General features: G+C 47.0%; 1 protein-coding gene across 1 annotated transcript; it reads right to left on the bottom strand.

The window, feature by feature from the left end:
• Position 1: 1 nt before the first annotated feature.
• LOC108383109 (uncharacterized protein K02A2.6-like) lies at positions 2-1,996 on the bottom strand (the record flags this gene model as incomplete). Its single annotated transcript, XM_017639494.1, has 2 exons — positions 1,322-1,996; positions 2-835 (listed from the first exon to the last, which is right to left on the bottom strand). Coding segments are annotated over exons 1-2 (1,509 nt in total), but the record flags the coding sequence as incomplete, so codon positions are not given.
• Between the last annotated feature and the right edge of the window lie 274 nt (positions 1,997-2,270).

Raw genomic sequence — 2,270 nt, 5'->3', positions numbered from 1 at the left:
CCTTATCCGGTCTCCTTCCGTTTGCTGTTATCAACTGACCAAGATATTTAATTTCTGTCTTCAAGAACGAACATTTATCGAGACGTACTTTCAGCCCATACTCCTTTACCCTTTTAAATAAGTTCCGAAGCGATTCATTGTGCTCCTCGAGGGTTCTTCCGGTAACTACGATGTCATCTAGATATGCAGCGGTATTTTGAAGCCCCGCGATCATCGTGTCGATTACCTGTTGAAAGGTCGCCGGTGCTGTCTTGACGCCGAATGGCAGGCGGTTGTACTGAAATAACCCCTTTGGAGTGTTTATGCAGAGCATCTTTTTGCACTCTTCAGCGACTTCAATCTGCAGGTACGCCTCTGCGAGATCGATCGTTGAGAAATAGAAACCACCATTTAATGAAGTGAAGATGTCTTCGGCCGTAGGCAGTGGATGGTGATGATCTTGTAGTATTTCATTTAGACCTGTGCTGTAGTCGGCGCACAGTCTTATCTCACCCGTTTTCTTTTTCACGACGACTACCGGTGCTGCGAAATCTGAGTGTGTGACCGGCGAGATGACTCCGTTGTCGACCAGGCGATCCAGCTCATACTCCAGTTTGTGCAAGCTCGCGTACGGTACTGGACGGCTTTTGCGGAAGACTGGCACTGCGCCTTCTTTTAGTTTGAACGTAGCTTGGGTTTTCGTGCAACGTCCCAAACCAGAACTGAAAACCTCCGGGTAGTTTTCTTTTAGTTCTTTCACGAGTTCTTCCGTAACCTTCTCAAGTTGTTCTCGCTCAACCTGCTGAACGTTGATTGTTTCGCCACCGCCTTTGAGCAAGTTCCACAAGCGTTTGCTCTTCATGAGCCATTCGCACCCAAGAAGTCTGTATGGGTGTTTCACGACGTAGCAGCGCCCCTCGAAGCGTTCCCCCTCTAGCTCAAACGAACATTCGAAATAACCGAGGCAATCTAGCGTACCTTCGTTTGCTGCCCATGAAGTGGACACTCGTGATCAGCCTNACGTCAGCACCGGTGTCCATCCTCATAGTGACTCTCTTATCGTTGATTTTCACCTCCTTAAGTATCTTGCTATCCTCATAAGGTGCGAAATCGAACCCTTGTATTTCGATGGCGTGTATGCGCGAGTTACCACGCCGACCCCGCAGTCTGCTGTGATTTGTTTTCGCGAATTCCGTTCTCTCTCCTTTGCGCTTCTTGAAGCACACTGCTTCTATATGTCCCTTCTTGCCGCAGCATCTGCACACCTTATTNTTCTCTCTCCTTTGCGCTTCTTGAAGCACACTGCTTCTATATGTCCCTTCTTGCCGCAGCATCTGCACACCTTATTCAAGTGTGGACAAGAATCTCTGAAGTGAAGACCTCCGCACCCACGGCATGGATTTGGTGGTTTGTTGGAGTCAACCCTGTAGACAACGTTGGTATTCGCGCCCGCAATTGTTTTCGAAGTTGTTTGTAGTCTTGTAAAATTCTTCACGTGTTGATGGAGCTGCTTCAAGTTCGTTTCAGGATGGTCTTCTACGAATTGAAGCGCTAATTCACGTACGTTGTCATGTCGTCCGTCTTTCAACCCACATATCCATACTAGACACTTCATTTGATCTGGAGTGACTTTCGACATTTCCGAGAGTTCATGCAGTTGATTAACCATGCCCGTGTAATCGTCGAACGTTCCACCACTTGTGTCTTCGCATTTTGTTTGAAGATACTGGTAACGTCGCGAAAATTGCGAGCCCCGATGGCCAAACAATTCCTTTAGCGAAGAAATTGTTTCTCCAAACGAGATTTCAGAATACTTCAGGGGCATTATGTGAGCGTCGTACTTTTGAAACGACTCCTGATCCAGTTTTTGTACGATCAATCTCACCTTGGCCGAATCATCAAGTGATGCCCCCTCCGTATCTAGAATGTTCTCGTAACGGGAGTACCATAATTCGAAAGTCAAACCTGCATCTGGGTTGTACGAAAAATTTGGAATGCGGTTCACCAGGGTAGTCATCGTTGATGCTTGAGTACTTGGATGAGGTTCCGGGCTTCGGAGTTCCCTGATTAGCCGTTTAAACATGGCTTCAACTACTTCCTGGCTGATCATCCTCGTCGCCACTGAGATAACCCTGAGACTGAGTACAATCGTTGTCGTTGGTGACTCAATACTGGGCTGATCTTACAGCCTTTTATTGGTATAGGAATATTCCCGAAGCTATGAGAACTAATAGTCCTCACAGGTACGTTTGTGGTACGGTCACTAATAGTTAACATGCAAAGTCAATGGG

The sequence above is a fragment of the Rhagoletis zephyria genome, unplaced genomic scaffold, assembly GCF_001687245.7.
Source record: "Rhagoletis zephyria isolate East Lansing unplaced genomic scaffold, Rhagoletis_zephyria_1.1 Rzeph_scaffold_30788, whole genome shotgun sequence".
NCBI lineage: Eukaryota > Metazoa > Arthropoda > Insecta > Diptera > Tephritidae > Rhagoletis > Rhagoletis zephyria.
Note: the sequence above shows the minus strand (reverse complement) of the source record. Positions and strands in the feature narration are given on the sequence as shown.